At 41.4% G+C, this 18,309-nt stretch overlaps 1 protein-coding gene across 2 annotated transcripts in view; it reads right to left on the reverse strand.

The window, feature by feature from the left end:
* LOC128444010 (septin-7) overlaps window positions 1–18,309 on the reverse strand; it is a 54,953-nt gene that overhangs the window by 32,819 nt on the left and 3,825 nt on the right. Inside the window, exon 2 of one of the 2 annotated variants that reach the window (XM_053426300.1) lies at window positions 17,784–17,880. In XM_053426300.1, coding sequence (XP_053282275.1) covers window positions 17,784–17,880 — 97 coding nt within the window. Of the gene's footprint in view, window positions 1–17,783; window positions 17,884–18,309 lie in introns of both variants that reach the window. The other variant, XM_053426299.1, reaches the window with a different exon arrangement.

Here is an 18,309-nt window from a genome sequence, read left to right on the forward strand (position 1 = left end):
ATTAATTTGTTTAGTTTAATTTTAGACTTTTAAAGTCCACAATGAACAAAATGTAGGACGTATGTCAAGTGCAACGGATGTGGAGGAATATCTGTGTTCCAGAATAACTTACACATCCCTCTAGAGATGCTTCAAGACATGCACTGCAATCCGCAGTTCCTCCGTATTTTCTCCGGAGGAGAATGCGTGTTCATGCGAGATGCATGTGTCCCGGTAGCTATAAACATGATCACATGATCTACCCAGCGGAATTAATAGGTAAATTCCTGCCTCTGTCTGCTGAACCTCTCGGCTGAAAAACGCGGAGGATTTGTTGTTGTTGCGAACGCGTCTGTGTAAAGAACCTCCCGCTGCATTGTGAGTGTGTGAAAGGCAAACTGTGGCTTAACTCCGAAGGCAATTCTCCATTCTCCAGACAGCAGAGAGTCTGTACATTACATTACATTACATGTCATTTAGCTGACGCTTTTGTCCAAAGCGACTTACATTTTTAGTACACTCAACATTTATGAGGGGCCATTTAGGGGTTCAGTATCTTGCCAAAGACACTTAGGCATGCAGATGGGAACGAGTGGGATTTGAACCAGCAACCCTCTTGTTGTAGAACACCTGCTCTATCCCCTAGGCCACGCTCTCCCTCTCCCTCTCTCTGTATCTATAGTCTTTCTTGCAACCAAGCAGAGTAGACTGAGATCAATTCCAAACAGGGTGTTTGTAGGTTGTCAGTTATCAGTTCCACATAAGGCTTGTTTGTAGTGATCTTATAGTGTGCCATTATCTGTATCTTTGAGAGAGAACTATATCAAAGTGCAACGGAATAAATATGTTAGGTTGGGTCTCAGTCTAATTTCTGGACAGAACGTTGTGGGTCAAATATTTGAGTTTTTCTTCCTGTGACAACAGGACAACAGGTTTGCTTTAGCTCTTGCTAAAGCAAACCTTTCCATTCTTGTCAGTGGTGCCGATGTGATACTGACATCGGTCATTCCAAAACTCAACTACAGAACCTACTTCTCGGTCCCTGATGTAAGTTCTGTAGTTGACTGGTTATTCATAGATCTCCTGAGGTTTGTCTTCTTCTTTTGTTAACTTATGCGTTATATTATATATTTGATTTTTACTGACAGTAATTGACAGAATTTGGGCAAATATTCTCCAACGTGAGTATCAACAGGAGACTGCGTAGATAACTATCCACAGATCATCTGCATACAGCTCTTAAATAAATCAACATTTTAGTACACCACTTAAACTGATGTTATCATGAGATGTGCAAAAAGAAATTGGGTCATTATGAAACTGTCTGGACAAATTAGAATATAGCAGGCCTTCCAAGACCAAGCTATGGCTAAACTGGCTTTTATCTATTTGACTTCTCTTATTATAGTTTAATCTACAGCTCTTTGGGTAAACTTTGGTTGATTTAAAATATGCCTTATATATAAAGCTAACATGAATTGACTTGATGGTCGGGCTATCATCTAAAAATGTTTGAGCTGATGCATCAGCCGGGAATGCAACACTTTCTATAGCTGCCTGAAAGAACACAGAGCACTGCAGAGGCTGCATTGTGGCAGGCTGTAAACTGTCCAACCAAATCTGGTCTTAAAATGACCAAATCACAAATGAACTGATGAAAGCAGAGACGGCTGATGGTGCCTGATGGAAGTGCAAGGCAGCACGACAATCATCTGCTGGCTGCCCTGATACTCTCAGCTCTGGTGACGGACTGATAGCACTCTCAGCAGAAACTTCTTCTTTTCTCTGTCTGTATCTGATGCTTCCTAACATTATCAAAACCCAAGGTTATGACATGGAGTAGGGGTGGGAATTGGCAAAAATGTGACGATTCGATAGTATTGCGATATTTGGGCCACGATTCAATATAACTGCGATTCTTAACATATTGCGATACAGCAAGTATTGCGATTCGATTCTACGATACATTGCGATTCATGTCCCCCATATTATTCAAATGCATTACAAAAACTGAGGAAAATTCAAATCCACTTCAAATGTCACATTTAATTGTGTGAACAACATTGTCTTCTACACATTAACTGAAGTGCAAAAACTAAGAAAGGGTAGTGCAAAAACGTTGTCCTCGAACATTCAGGATACAGGACCTTTGTAATTATTTTCTGAATAGGAGACCTCTCACATGAGCGCTGAGATCCCAGCAAATAACATAAAATTATTTAAATACAATATAGTAACGTAAAGCAGACATAAAAGAGTAACATAAACCTGAGAATAATCATATAAATAAGAGTAACTTAGAGCCTCAATCAAATTGAGAAAAATAAACAAAAATGTGTACTGCTAGAGTCCAGTCCAGTTGGCTGCAAGGTCATGAACCAAAAATTTTAAATTCATTTGGGAATTTTGTCATTTCTTGTTCAGAAAAAGGAGTTGGTCAACATGCTCAGGTGTTAAAGTGCTCCTCTGGGCCGTTACTACATCTCCTGCAGTGGAGAACACCCTTTCAGCAGACACACTAGTGCCTGGAATGCTCAGGTATCTTTTAAACTCTGAAACTATTCCCGTCATGCTTTGCCAGCCAGGGGCTGTTACATATATAATTAAATATTGCAAAAATTGTAAATAAAGTATATAGAAAAAATAGATATATTTCAATACTTTGTTCAACTGTATCAATATAATTGCGTGCGCAAAATATCGCGATACTGAACAGAATCGATTTTTTCCCCCCACCACTAACATGGATGACAAAATGCACTGGACAGTGATTTGGCTCTCGATCATGACTTGATGATTAATCGATACATTTTCTCTTGCTTGTCTTACTGTTTCAGCAGTGTACAGTTTATTACACCATTTATTAATTAGGTTCAATGGTCGTACTTTGATGTGTGCATTTTTTAATTGATGCCGTTTTTCATGCACACACCCACACATACACTCACCGGCCACTTTATTAGGCACACCTGTTCAATTGCTTTTTAACACAAAAAGCTAATCAGCCAATCACATGGCAGCAGCTCAATGTATTTAGGAATATCAACGTGGTGAAGACAATTTGCTGAAGTTCAAACAAAGCATCAAAATGGGGATTTAAGTGTCTTTGAACGTGGCATGGTTTTTGGTGGCAGGCAGGCTGGTCTGAGTATTTCAAAAACTGCTGACCTACGTCTGATGAGCGGCAGTTGTTTATGACGAAAATGCCGTGTTGACGTAAGAGGTCAGAGGAGAATGGGCAGAGTGGTTCGAGATGAAAGGCAACAATAACTCAAATAACCACTCATTACAAACAAAGTATGCAGAATACCATCTCTGAACCAATACCACGTCGAACCTTGAAGCAGATGGGCTACAGCAACAGAAGACCACGCCGGGGCCACTCCTGTCAGTTTTAGAACAGGAAACTGAGCCTAAAATTCTATGATATTTTCTCGGCACACTTTAAGCCCCTTAGTAACAATTGAGCGTTGTTTAAACACCACGCCTTGTTGATTATATGCTACGAAGAATTAAGGAATTTCTGAAGGCAAAAGGGAGTCCAGCCTGGTACTAGCAAGGTGTACCTAATAAAGTTGCCTGTGAGTGTATATATATTTCAAGCTGGACCGCGAGAGACAGAAAAACCTACAAATGGTCAAAGTGGGTTTCCCATGGGATTCCTCACATTCCTCTCTCTCTCTCAGCCCTGAGGCAGCAGCTGGCCCCCATCACATCCTGACAGGCCTCTGCCTAGCACGCAGACACTCACACACACACCTAACAGATGTGTGACACCTGAACCACAAAGTGCGAAATGACACATCTGGGGAACATACAGGCAAACAGTGGAGAGAAACTGACCATTGGTGAATGTGAGGGACATTGTATTAACTGAACACCAGACTGCTGGAAAAGATAATTCTCTATTGTTTAGGCTAAATGGAACTGGCTTAAACTGGGGGGGGGGGGGGGGGGGGGTTAAGGTCAGTGCTTTAGGAAAGATAAGGATCTGCAAGTCCAGCGGAGTCTATTAGAGACTCCGAATCCAAAATAAACTGTGTCAGCACCCAGTCTGACTGGGGTGGTCCACAAGGGCTGGCTACAGGAGCCTTGGAGGGAAACAACCCACTTCCCTCTGGGGGTTTTTAATTAGAGAGTGAGTGTTCTGCTGCGATCAACCAAGCCTGAGACTAAAACTGACAGAATCGGCACGTGCTGGGTCAAGGCAGACATGTGCGTCTCAAAATAGAGACACACAGCACGGGAGCAGAAAAGAGAACGGATGAAAGCTGAGAAAGGAGAGGGAGCCTGGCCGAGCATGTATGACCACCATTGCTGCACACATAAAGACTTAGTGGCCTGTTGTGCCCAGAGGCGATGAGGCATCTTTGTGAAGTAGGTTTGTAAACAGGCTGCTGTCCTGTAATAATGACGAAGCATGGACTCTACCTTGGACAGATTCATGCCAAAGTGTCCTTGGTTAAGATACTGAAACCCAAATTTCCCCGGACCTCTGTGCCGTGTGACCTCAGTGTGTGAGTGATGTGCGTTTGATAGAAAAAACCCTGTATATAGATGCACTGTATCAATCAGCATGCGAATGGGGAATGTCAAACTGTACTGTAGAGCACTTTGGGTGGTGAGGATTAGAAAAGCGCAATATAAAGCTACATAAAAAGACCATTTACCTCGCGGTGGAACACACTAAACTACTGTATGTAAAAGACAATTCCTATACATTGGACCATGAACCGAAACTGAACTGACCGCACATACTGGATGGTTATCAGACAGCACTACTCTGAACTTGAGACTGCAGGGTTTCCCCCAGTGCTCTATAGGCCTGGCGGGCCGCCAGGCTTTTCTCCCCCCCCCGCCAGGCTAAGCGTCGCTTGTTTATTTATTAAAAAAAAAAAAAAATGTTATGCACCAGAAACATGATACCAAAGACGGCATTGCGCTTTTAACCGCATCTGGTGATACGGTTGAAACCGCAATGGCGACATCTTATGGTCAGTATGTGAACCCATTAGGTAAGAGGTCAGGTGTATTTTCCATCACCTGAACCTCCAAAACCACGACCCGTCTCTACCACGCAACAACTTTCACGCGACATGTCACGGAGAAAGGGTAACAAAAACCTTGGACTCTTTCTTTTTCCGGAGTCGGGGGAGGCCGCTCGTTCAGCCCCAGGCCAAGCGGAGAGCATCGCCAGCGAGCCGACCGAGCCGTGGGCTCGATGATGAGGCACAGCCAGAGCTAGTTAGCGCGGATGTTAGCGCATCGGATGTTAGCATGTCGGATATTAGCACGTCGGATGTTAGCCCGTCGGAGCAGCCTGCTGCGAGTCGCGATGGGAAACATCCAAGTAGCGGATTTAACCCAAAGACCTCAGGAACAGGTTGCCTCTGTATAACAATAAATGGTCCCTCTATGGCTGATCTTGACTACAGTCAGGCTCTTGAGGAGTTCTTTCAGAAGCCGAGACGGATCACTTGCAAGAAGTAAAATAGGTCACACAGCATACCTCTTCGGGCCCTGAGTTCCCTGTTCCCCCTTGGCCATGTTTGCACTTTTTTATTTATGTTAATTTATTTTACTTTTAAATGTGACCAAAAATGGCTAGTTTTTTTAGATTCATTTAGATTTTACTAATTGATAATATTTATTTTTATTTTATTTATTATTTTTTGTAAACTGTATTATGTAATATTAATAAGTATTGTTAATAAATGTCTTAAAATAGCAATTGTCATTATTTCAAAATTCCTTTCAACTTTTAACATTTTTTTGTCGGCTGCCGGTCGGCTTCTCTAGCGGCCCTACCACCAGGCTTAGCAAGTTTTCTGGGGGAAACCCTGGACTGTCACATTATTCTGTAACTTTCAGCTGATTAGCTAGGAAAATGTATTTCTGGAGACAAGACTTTTCTTAGTACATGTTTTGGTGTTCTTTATGATGAACATTGAATTGCCCAAATCCAAAAGGCTTCCTGTCAAAAAAAGGATGTATCCAGGGTTACATATAATAATGAGACCAAGACAATATTGCAATAATGAGAATCCACAACGTGTTGATGACTTGCACAGAAACCAGGTCATGATAAAGTAACTGTTCACATTACAGAACTTTGTGGTTGTCAAAAAGAAGTTGTCTTTGCCCTTTCATTCCTAAATGTGATGCTCCGGGAATACACCAGATGAGAATCTGTGCACAGCCTGTACGAATAGCCAGCCAAGTACTTTTGGACCACATAGCACAGTTGTGTGTAGCTCATACTGCATTATATAGGGTGTGGACACAGTAAAAGCAACACCTATGAAATGTAACATGGTTTAACAGCCCATTCACCCATTCATTCTTTTTCCACATTTGACATTTTTCAAACCCTGTAGTATTTTGAAGGAGGGTGGAGATTCTCTGTAGCCTTTATCCTTTTAAATAACTTTCTGTTTGCTAGTATGTATGAAACTAATTATTTGATTTGTTATCAAATTTAAAAAGATTTTTTCATTGAGGGCAAAGGGTGGAAGTAAAAGATGCAATGTTACCAACACAAGTCAGTGGTCAATCAAAATAAAAAATGTTATGGTGAAATACTTTCTCAAAGCAGACGTTGTTGTGCTTTTTAACTTTTACTCTTCTGTAGTGTATTATGCGATTTTTAAGGGAATGTTAAAGGTCTGCAAAGTAAAAAATATATTATATTTTAAGTAAACTTTTAATAATTCTATTTAATTTACCTTTTATTTATTGTTTAAAAGTAGCCTAAGTGGCATACATTTATTAATCTGTCAGTTTGTGTGCAGTTGACAGGGACTATACAATAACAGGGCATATTTTTAATAATTTTCTCTATTGGCTGCCCGGCAGTAGTTAAGTTAATATTAATATTTGAAATAAAACTTGTAAAGCTCTAAGTGAATTTGACTGTGTTGTATTTGAAGGTATGATTAACGGTTTTCCATGGTCAAGTATTTAAAAAAAAAAAAAAATCACAAAAAATCGTTACATCGAATCGCAATACCAACAGAATCACATTAGATATCATATTGCCACCTAAGTACCGTGATTGTATCGTATCGGGAGGTCCTTGTCGGTTCCCGTCCCTAATACGGATGCAGTTGGGCTTTTTTTAGTGCATTTAAATACTTGTCTCATGAGCTCTTGAGTGAATCTACCAAACACAAAGTAAACTGCTGCAGTGTACAGAAAGGGATGTTTGTCCTAAAAAGGGATGGGTATCGTTTTTTATTTTTCCTGATACCGGTGCTTAACCGATACCGGTGCCTAAACGGTGCCTGAACCGATACTTAAAAAAAACCCACGCTTGGCGACATTTAAGAAAGGCTTTTTTTATTCCCAAATATATGAACTGTTTAAAGTAGATTATAAATATAAATAAACCTTTTAATTTAAAACTATGATTAATATATGAACTGTTAACAAAAGTTTACACTATACTTAAATAAATACAAATAAATACAAAACACTCTCTAGCTCGTGACTCTGAATTCGGTGCCTGAGCCAATTGAAGACTGGGGGTCGCTTTTCCATCACTCGGAGACCCCTGTGTCTCCGCGGCTGGGGCTGTCGCAGGCAGGCAAGCTTTTGTGAAACCTTTCTCGGCGTGGTCTTCGTGGCACTGCCACAGAGGAAATGCGCCCGGCGGGGGCCTGCCAGCGCCGGGGAGAGGTCTCGCAAGGAGATCCTCCCACACCTGCACGGAACCCCTGACGCACGCGTAACGCAGGCAGCATGGAGAAAATAGTTTGTCCACCGGCAGCCGCGACCGACTCATGCTGGGGCCCAACAGGAGGCGACCCTTCCTGTGAAGGAAGGAGTTGAAGTGTGAGGAGGCGGGAGGAACGAAGACCTCAGTCTTCAATTGGCTCAGGTACCGAAATCTGCGTTGCATTTCCGTCCGGGTAGGTACCGGTTGTATTGGAACCGGTGCCATATTGGAACCGGTTCTAGGTACCCAACCCTAGTCCTAAACATTAGAGCATGTTAACATTTTCAAGTGATAACACACATTTTAAAAACCTTTCAGTTTGAACGTTTTTTTATGCTAATTAAATACTTCGGTGACAGTGAAGTTTGTTGAATCTATGTAATTAAAATGTTGTGTCCCAGTAAAAAATCTGAAATTGTATGCAGCCACTTTCAACCAGAGCCTTAATGGGGCCTTTAGCAGAATCTAAATTGGGGGTCCCCCAATGCCATGGTGTCCTTGACCATTGTCAATACTTGAACATTCATACACTGTAAATCTAACACCCCCATTTTCAATTATATTAGTTGGCGGTGTTGCTCATACCACTGCCAGCCTTTATGCTTCTATGGATTTTAATCTTAATAAGTATGCACACACAAACACATTTGACTTTTGTGAGACAAATGCCATTCACCCATTCACACACACATTCATACAGTACACCAATTAGAAGCACTTTTTTTTCTATGAGGGCCAATTCAGGGTTAAGCATCTTGCCCAAGGACATACAGATGGGAAAGACTTGAAATGCCTATCTTCTGTTTGGAGGACGACCGCTCTACCCCTCAGCCACAGCAGCCCCATATTGCAGCCACCATGGAAGCTGTGTTATTGTGTGTTCTTACTTTCTGATTGGTCGAGTCCTCACTCCACAAGGGCCTTGAATAATGTGAGAACTGAGGAAAGGACCTCCTCCTGTGTTTACTGGCTTATATGGCTGTTGCTAACTTGCTGGTTTGGAACAGTAGTGTATGATAATAATTTCTGTCAAAATAGTTCTTGTATGTGGATTTACAACAAAATTTACACTAATGTTTAATGTGGTCAGAAAGGGTCCACTACTGTAGGTGGTTTGGCTAATAATATCTCTCTCTGTACTTAATGCATCTCAGGTGCATGCTGTACTTTCATAAATATACAAAATGGAATTCTGTGTTGCCAATCCTTTGGGAATTAAAAACAGCTGGAATTTAGGGCTGTGCGATACGACATCAAATCAATATCACGATTATTTCCAACTTTTACCTTGATTACGATTAATGAACAATGATTTTATGCCAGCCCCCCAACCGGATCGTGATCAGATGCAAAATTAACGTAAGGGGGGAAGTTAGTTCCACTGTATTATTGTATTGTAAATTCCACTATATTTGAGAATAAGCATCTTTTAAAAATAGCGAATTGTTAGTATCCACAGAGTGTGCCCCTCCATAGAAGTTCAAAAAAACATGCTGGGAGGTGGTACAGTCATAATTTATAGCCAAAAAAATCAGCAGTTTTAGATCCTGAAATGCCTTCAAGGAACAAAGCTGTAGAGAAAACAAAACTGCTCTTCTCAAAACGAGATATTTCTGTGGGCACTTAGAAACCACAGTCTGCGACCTTTAACCATCAGATGTCAAGTGTTGAGTAGGGCTCTGTTCAGCAATATGAGGAGACCCAAACAAGGCATATGCATTTTAAGAGAACTGTGTCTGGGCTGTTTTCAACCACAGTTTGTCCTTTCAGTACTGTTTTTTCCTTTTGTTAAAGACCAAATGGTGAAACAGGGACAGCAGCTGGGTGACGCTTTATGATAACAGATGGAAATAAGAGTCATGGAAGTTGTGTTGAAACAGTGAACGTGTGCTCGGTGTGTATTAACGCATCTGGTTAAACCCGCAGATTAACGAGACCAAAGCCTTCCTTCACTCACTCCCTTCTGCAAGGTCAGTAGGCAAGGCGGTCAATCCTAAGCCTGTTAGACCATCTTATCTGCGCACATGCACACACTCACAAGCCTAGAGGAGTGCAGCAATAACAGGACGGACAGCAGGAGACAGTCTAACAATCCCACACACGTATCAGTGAGGCAGATACAGTGTTTCCCCTAGGTTTACAGCTTTTGGGGGGGGGGGGGGCTTAAAGGAATCATGACGTTAATGTGTTTCTTTTAATGATTTTGAACTGTATATTGAATTTCTGACAGGCTATTCTGTCCAGTTTGTCCTTTCTGTAGGATTGGCAGGGAGACACTATAAATGGCCGGGTCTGATTTCCTCTCACAACTGCCTGTTTATGCTGTCTACATTTTCGACAGAACATTCCTAAAACCAAAAAGAAAACTGAAATAATATTCATTCTGTATGAACTGTAGTTTATCTATCTATCTATCTATCTATCTATGTAATCTATGTATTTACTGACTTCTATACTTAACCTGGATTGCCTGAATCCAGAAACATTTTTTAGATCCGGTATTTATGTTTATTGCGTCTACATGAAGCCCTGTCAAGAAAACACGGAAACGCTGGTAGTTGAAATCGCTGTAAAGATGTCATGGAGCATGCGCATAAAGGGAAAGAAGTCAAAAGTCGAGATCCTTCTAGCAATCTTCCCATTGCTGAACGACTTCTCTACCACCTGAAATCACTGTTAGCACAGCAATCAAACAGGACTAGTTAGAATCTAGCACTTCGCCATAACACTCGTTTGTGTTAAGTTACCGTTTTGAAACTTACGTCTATAATAAAAATCTTTTCACGTCAGATTTGCTGGTTTTGAACAATGGTCCAATGAAAATAGATAAACAGTGATAGATTAAAGTGTTGCTTAGTAATGTCATCCCTTTCCTAACCAGCTTTTTAACAACATCGATTTGGTTTTTGTTGTTGATATTATGAAGTGACGCAGCGGGGTTAATAAGGGTTCAGCCTGACGCTGGAGGCGAGGTGTGGTGCGTTCACGGTTAAATACAAGAAGGGGAAAAAGCTGAATCGTGGGCTGACCGGCGCTGAGAAATACGCGTCCCGTGTGAATGGCCGGGCGCCTGCGCGCTTGAGAATTGTGTGGTTCGGCTTCGGCGTCCGGTCTAAAACTTACCAAGATCAGTCTTGTACAGCCAGGGGGAGTATTTCCCCTCTGACATCCAAGCTGGGTCAATACAGTCTGTGGCAGGGGTCACCAACACGCTGACCGCGATTCGCTCGTAAGGCATGCTTTGAATAAAATTTTAAAAATAAAATAAAATAATAATAATAATAATTAAATTTGAAATTAAAAAAAGTCAAACCGCCATCTCACTCTATGCCAGTTATTCTCAAACTGTGTGGCTCAGAGGCATAATAGCTAGGGCGCCCGACCGGGAGGGGGAAATGTGTGAGTGCCCCCAGACAGCACACACAGGCCCCGAGGCTCCGCCCCCACTCATTCGCTCAGAGAGACACAGTGAGATCAGAGCTCGTTCACGTTGAAAAGAAAGTAGGATGAAGCCTGTCTTGTTCTTGGGTTCACAGTGAATGAAGGAGGACAGAAGGAGAGACCAGTGTAGATTTTAGGTCTGAAAACTCTGGCCGCTGACAGTAAGGGACCCAACAAATTAAGTTAACACTTAGAAACATTACACCCCAGTCACATGCATGTGTTATTTTTGGTTGAGCTTTATCATCGTTATAACAAAGGGGTTATAATTTAATTTATTTTTTAATCTATTTTTGAAAAAGTAAAGACTGACTGGGAGAGGCGGTGGACTAGTGGCGGTGGACTAGTGGCAGAAAGTTGGACTGTGGGCAGGAAATCCGACGGTGGTCCCTGGTTCGAAACCACGGAGTGACAACAAAAACAACATACCTGGACGGACAACACCTGGACCTGTTCCACACTGTCAAAGTGCCTGCCCCACCCCACTGTCTAAGGCACCTTACTCCCCTAAATCCTGCTCCTCGGGGCGCCGTGCATGGCTGCCCACTGCTCTGTGTGTCCTCCTGTGTACACCAGATGGGTCATAGCAGAAAACAAATTGCGGAAGGTCTCATTGCATGTATGAAAGTGGTCTATGCAGACAGATTTTTTTTTTTTATATTTCATTCCAACAACATGGTTTTATTGAAAAAAATCCACCTGGCTACTGACACAGGGACCACGGACAGCTCAACAGAAGTGCAGCCCTAATCAACAGTATGTGTCAGAAAAGTTTAGTAAGGTATGGTTCGTTTAGTAAGTAGAATCTCAGAATCTCTGTCCTTACATTTTTTTATAGTTATAGTAACTGACATTTCGCTACAGAATAAAAAATACCAATTCACGGTGGTGCTACATGGTAAGTGGGCTCCCCAGACTCATAAGGCTGGACAAGTTTAGATGATTAGATTAGATTTCAACTTTATTGTCATTGCACAGTTCAAGTACATATACAACAAAATGCAGTTTAGCATCTAACCAGAAGTGCAAAAAAAAGGCAGTTAAAGTGCAGAGTATTGTGCATAGTGGAATATGAGAATAGTGTGTATAGTTGCACAGATATTTCCGGCTGGATCAACGTGCTGGGCCAACAGACCAACATCAGCATCCCTCAAGCCACGCTGCAAGCACAGCTAAAAATACAACACATTTGCTTGCTCCAGCCACTCTTGAGTGTCTAACAGAAAATGTGACAAAATAAACTATGCTAAGCACTTTGAGATATGGTGTAGGGACTTGTGAAATTGCTGTATTGATAGGAGAGACGGAGTTACTGCAAGTGAAAGTAATTTTAGCTGTAGTAGTTTTCAATACCTTACAGCGAGAAACATTGATATTCCTCCAAAATACAGCTGAAAAAATAAAAAACTGAAGCCAGAGAAGAAACAAGCTTAAATTTTAGAAATTTTGATCTGAAATCGAATCAAAAATAAGTACAGTAAGTTATTACAATTAGGGATGGGCGTTCGATTAAATTGTCTTTGTCGATCGTCGGGAGAGTTAATGACGAATTTTCAATTAATCATTAATATTTTCAAGTTAAAAAATTCACTATTTATAAGCTACATTAAAATGCAGTGGAGAAAAAAAGCGTGTTTCCTCATTGAGATCTTTATTACAAGATATGCGCTGCCGTAATCTTAAGCAGCGGAGCCGACAGCTAGAAGCCTGTGCTACTAAACACAACTGACCCTCGTTTTTTTTCCTCCAAAATAAAATAATAATAATATAAAAAAAACATAATGTTAAACAACAACTACAGATATATAATACTTAGGTCGGACAGGTTCCGCCAAATGTAACTCAAAACTATCAAACAATGCACCGAGTCGAGAAAGCTTCATAAAAATAACCAGTAACTCACATACAACTTCAGCACCAGCCTACTGATTTTTGTTGAGAAAGATGAGCATGTTAACATGTTCTGGGGTCAGACGCGAACGCAGCCTGGTGACCGTCAGTCCAGCCGCAGAAAAACCCGCTCTGAAGCCTGAAACATGCTTCTACGACTGAGTCTGCGTCTTTTCACGCCGCTGTGGCGCAAGACTCGTTGTTATTCATGCTTCCCCAACCGTTGCGCGTCTTACAAAGCAATTCCGCGCCAGAACACTAGGCGGAGTAATGCTTTTTGTCGAAGACGACCTGAGAGACGCCTTCTTTGTGGGTGTGGCAATCATTGTTGACTGTTTATTTACCTTCTACCAGTCGTGTTCTCCATTACAAACACGACGGGTTGTAAAGGTGCTCATATTTTCGGACCTCTTCCGACAGGAGTTCTTCCCGGTTGTCCATTCTTCTTTTTAAAATCTTCCGTTGTTTCTGCCTGTATTATGGGGCATGAAACCGGAAATGCAGCTCCAGAAGGGATGTAGAGCAGACCAATCACAGCCTTGCGGGCTGAGTGAGCTTGCGGAGCTTTGCCGTAAATTTTTGAAAAGTGGGGCGACGCCCGTCAGCACGTAAGAAGGGATACATAAGCACGTAAGGGACCCGGAAGGGCTCCTGCGCTTACGGGCCCGTGAAAACGCAGAAGCATGTTTCAGGCTTAACTCGCAGCCAGTCGCAGGTAACTGAGTAGGACTGTGGCGTTTTTTTCAAACACTGCCCCCCCGTGGTCAAATGTGTAATTACCGAATTTATCGATGAAAAAATTATTTCATCGACGAAATTCTTAATGATCAATTAATCGATCGTCGATTAATTATGCCCATCCCTAATTACAATACATTGAAACTTGGGACAGGCTTGTTAGTTTAGCTGTAGTGTGAGGGCCCATGTGAAACCCTTGCACGGTCAGACTCATAGGAGATGTCTGATGCGCTCTCCTCCTGAGGCAGCTATGATGAGGTGCTTGCCTTCAGAATGAAGCATGAAGCAGGCATCACTTCCCCTCTCCTATCCTCTCCGCTCTTGAGATCTGATCCGACTCTCAGCTCTATTCAACCCTCTGCTGCACTGGCGCTGGATCGTGCTAACTTTCCAGGAGTTTCAATTCAATGTGCCAGCTGGACAAAGGGACAGGAAGCAGCTCCCTTAGAGAGAGGTGGACTGAGAGTTGGATGGATGGGTGGAAGAAAAGACAAAATACCAGAAGAGTAGTTTCTGGTAGAAACATGCAGAACATGCAGAGCTGCTTGGTGGAGAGTCCAGAGCTCCACATTTGCAAGACAAGCACTTGTGAACACAGTGCGATTAGACTAACCCTAACCCATCACTGTGAATTCCACATTACAATAAATTTAATATGTAAAACCAACAACATGACCACTATAACCCACATCGGAGCACAACACAGCCAATGGTGTGGAGGCTGTTCATCACCTATGTTGGCACCGCAAGGTTGAGGGTGGCCACACATAAAAAAATGTAAGATTATCTATCTCAGCTTTTACTGAAACATCAATGTGCAGCATTAGCCATCACTAACATGTACATTTTCAACTCACAGTTTTCTAGTGAAATTGTAGTCATTAGATCTAAGACATTTAAGTATAAGTGACCAGCCCTATAAACACTGCAGTCAGACAGAAATGTAGGTATCATGCATTGATCCCCGGGTTGATAGATTCTGTGCCCCCGTCTTATCTCAAGCGAGCCTACCAACACAGTTACCCCCACACAGCCTGATGCAGTGAAAAACACGAGCACAGCTGGACAGAATCTCTTAATCTGAAATGTCTTAAAGACACTTTAGTGCTTGATTTCAACCAGTTGTATGTCTCCATCTTACCAATATCTTACAAACACCTGTATTTCCTTTTTAATGTCACCTCTACATTGAATTGTGTTATGATTATAGTTATATTTAAGAGCTCCATTGTTGGATTCTGTGTTTTACAGTGAAGAAAGGGCATTATTATTTTTTCTAAAATTACACACTATAAGAGTCTATGGTAAATTACTATTTTATCATTTGAACTGTAGAAACTTCAAATGTTTTCTGAAGTCTCAATTGTACTCCCTTGTAGACATGTACGTCGGTGCACTTGAGTTAATGTGCAGTTGGTGCCTCTGTGGCACAATGGCACTGTGGAATGGAATGGACATCTCTCTGTGGGCGCAACAAATTGGAGGGGTATGTCTAGGCAGTCTGACCTGCACCCTCTACATGAAATGTATGTCACGTGAACTCAGACTAGCTGCTACAGAAAGTAGAACACTTGCCTAATAGATGCATTGGACAAGATATTGCACACGTTTATACGTCTACCCAATCGAATTTTACACATGAGGAGCTTTCAAAATTTGATTAAACTGTCAACTTGATCAAAAACAAAAGTTAAAAAAAAACCTTGTCGTGATGTAAGTCAAAGCAAACACTGCAACTTATTTCCTTTTAATGACCTATTTTTCTTCTTCCCTGCCTTACCATTCTTCAACCTGCGTGTGGTTTGATAAAGTACCTCATTTCAGTTTTACTTTATATTGAACCCATTGTCTGATTAATTAAGGATGAGACAAAAAAGAATGTGTGAGCCTGGGTATTCCCTGATGACATAGGTCTAGAATAGGTAAATGTGCTAGGGCTAAGGCGTGAACAGCCCCGGCTATATTTAACTCTTGATAAAAATACTTACTATCAAATTAATAACTATAAAATTGTTTTTATTCGCTTTATTTGTTATGTGAATATACAAATTTCAACTTCCTTTTTGGCTTTTTCATTCATTAAGAGGGCTGCAACTACCGACTATTCTGATAGTCGATTAGTCATCGATCAGTGAAACTATGAATCGACTAATCGGATTATGAATGACACAAATTCTCAATTGCTCTTATTTAGCTTGAGGTTGTTCGAGGCATGTGATGACTGAAAATAAAGACAATAAAGATTGATACTTCATTCAAAAAAATTGCTGCATATTAGGGTACTGTTGACACAAAAGCAAAGAAAAATCTAGTTTTTGTCCAATAACAACCAAGGACAGGCAAAGTGCTAATAAAAAGATTATCGTTGCACCCCTATTCATTAATATCACAAATATGAATTTACATTTTAAGAATATTCTCAAGTTGGCAGAACTTTCCCTCTGATCCTGATCTGCAAGGTTGCTCTGTGTTGAGTCGTGAACACACTGCTATACTCTCCACATTTGATACGTGTGAAATTTGGATCAGTTTGGGTATGCGATCTGGGAGCCAAGCGAGCTAGGGGGACGGATACAGGGGCCCATGTGTGCGAACGATTGAAAGAGGATCTGGTTGATTGTAATTCTCTCTGGTTCTTTCCCAAGCCATCACTTTGCTGTCCTTGTCTCCCTCCTGCTACTTGTCGACAGTGGCTGTTTACTAAACAGGAAGCAAAAACCCCAGACTGAGATAATAAAGGCTGGACGCCTCTTTATGTCTCCTTTCACTGAACTGATCATGATCACCACATGACACACACAGTTAGATTTATAACCTTAAAACATTTAACTGGTAACTGCAACTGAGTTTAAAGAAAGCAGACAACATGCCCAATCCACAATATTTCTGCGGGAGCAGAAACAAAGAAGACCTTTCAAGCGCTTCTTATTTAGAGTTATAAAGAAATTGGTGCAGCATATTGGAAAGTATAGAAATATAAGACTGAATGAGGTTAAACGATAGCTAGCCTAGCTTAGCATAAATACTTGAAGCATGGGGAAAGAGCTAGCCTGGCTCTGTCCAAAGTTAAAATATAGACCTACTAACGCATCACAACTCACTGATCATGTTGTGTAATTTGTTGCAAAACAGAAAAAAACCATAAGGCCACACAGTTATTGACTTTGTTTGTTATTGATTTATTATTTGTTATTGAAGTTGTTGAATATATGTTGACTATGTTTGAATTAACTTTTTTGCTGTTATGGTGTCTAGGGCTGAGGGAAATTACCATAATCTCTTCCTCTGATCAAGGTCACTTCATATCCAGATGAGGACACATATTGACTCATTAAAACCATGCAAATTGTGTCCATGTCTTTCCAGATTTTCGGCTGTAACAGAAGCCGTTGTCTCCTTCCATCTCTATGAGTCTTTGTCATATGATGATCTTATTTCTATCATTATTTCATGTTTTTAAACAAAAAACTGCACAGTGCATACTTACTCCACTCCATATTGTGAGCACAGGAAGCGACTCAGTATAATTAAGTCAAGTTTGATGGCTGAATAGCTCCACAGGACTTTCTCCACACAATCCATATCTGCTCATTAGAGGGCCCTTTCACACAGAGCATGGTTCAATATGTCATTACAACACTGCAATAATTTGTGTGTGGGTATGTGTGTCTATAGACTGCAAAACTCATGGTTCCTCCACCACTCTGTCCACTTCCCTCCCTCTGTAATGCCATTACCCACATTCTGCATCCTAGCTCATTCATACTTGAACCAACATCCTGCAATTCACTCTCCAAATCAAATAATCCAAAACACACAGATGTCACTGTGCATCCTGAGGCTACGGAGAGGAAACTCCCCTGGGAAACTGGGATCCAGCTCTTACAAGAAAGTGTTTTTTAAATGGTCAGCTCATCATCCGGAGCAGCTGAGAGCTCAAGATTCCACACATTACCTGTGCTGATCACACACACACACACACGCACGCGGGCGCACACACACGATTATTTCAACTTACCGACAACCATCAATGTAAACTCAAAACCTCTTTTGACCGACTTCCTATACACCTGGTTGGGGAGATTGGCGAAGCCCACATAGCCCTCAAGGTTCCGCTGCTGAAGGAAAACACACACACAGACCAACACTTTGTATTAAAGCAGGAATTACAAAGCATCACACGGTCTAAATTTTTTAAATATCTTTAACAGAATATGGGCCTGCTATTAGATGAGCCCTTATCAACACATGCAAACACACAAAAAACTGACAATGGTATTTTATACAGGTGTGTACAAATACAAAGTAATAAAAAAACCTAGCTGCACACAGAAGCAAACAGTCATTATATGCCACAAAGTGTTGAAAATCTTGTTTTCGTGAACCTGCAATTAGCATTTCTAGGTCATGCAGAGAACCCTTTGAAGCAAAGCACAGCTGGGATAAATACAAGAGGGCTGTTTGAAGGGGGAGAGAGGTGAGGTGAGGGTGACTCACAGAGAAATAACAGGCCTTCTCTGCAGAGCATGGAAAGAGGAAGTGGA

The sequence above is a fragment of the Pleuronectes platessa genome, chromosome 7, assembly GCF_947347685.1.
Source record: "Pleuronectes platessa chromosome 7, fPlePla1.1, whole genome shotgun sequence".
Taxonomy (NCBI): domain Eukaryota; kingdom Metazoa; phylum Chordata; class Actinopteri; order Pleuronectiformes; family Pleuronectidae; genus Pleuronectes; species Pleuronectes platessa.